The following is a 364-nucleotide window of genomic DNA, read 5'->3' on the forward strand; positions in this document are numbered from 1 at the left end:
TGAACCTGCGTCAGCCGGCCAACGCCACTGCACGCAGCGAAGACGAGGCCCTGGCGCTGTCCAAGGGCATCGGCTACCCGATGGTGGTGCGTCCGTCCTACGTACTGGGCGGCCGGGCGATGGAAATCGTCTACCAGGAAGAAGAGCTCAAGCGCTACATGCGCGAAGCCGTCAAGGTGTCGAACGACAGCCCGGTACTGCTGGATCGCTTCCTCAACTGCGCCATCGAGGTGGACGTGGATGCGGTCAGCGACGGTGAAACCGTGGTGATCGGCGCCATCATGCAGCACATCGAACAGGCCGGCGTGCACTCCGGTGACTCGGCCTGCTCGCTGCCGCCGTACTCGCTACCGGCGCACATCCA

The 364-nt window shown here is 64.6% G+C and overlaps 1 protein-coding gene across 1 annotated transcript in view; it reads left to right on the plus strand.

Moving 5' to 3' along the window:
* Positions 1–364, plus strand: part of LOC120859789 (carbamoyl-phosphate synthase large chain-like) — a gene marked incomplete at its 5' end in the record, with an annotated part of 2408 nt that overhangs the window by 1234 nt on the left and 810 nt on the right. The window contains 1 exon segment of the mRNA XM_040235763.1: positions 1–362. This exon segment is cut by the window's left edge and continues 1234 nt beyond it. Coding sequence (XP_040091697.1) covers positions 1–362 — 362 coding nt within the window.

This window comes from Oryx dammah, unplaced genomic scaffold (assembly GCF_014754425.2).
Source record: "Oryx dammah isolate SB20612 unplaced genomic scaffold, SCBI_Odam_1.1 HiC_scaffold_3102, whole genome shotgun sequence".
Taxonomy (NCBI): Eukaryota; Metazoa; Chordata; class Mammalia; order Artiodactyla; family Bovidae; genus Oryx; species Oryx dammah.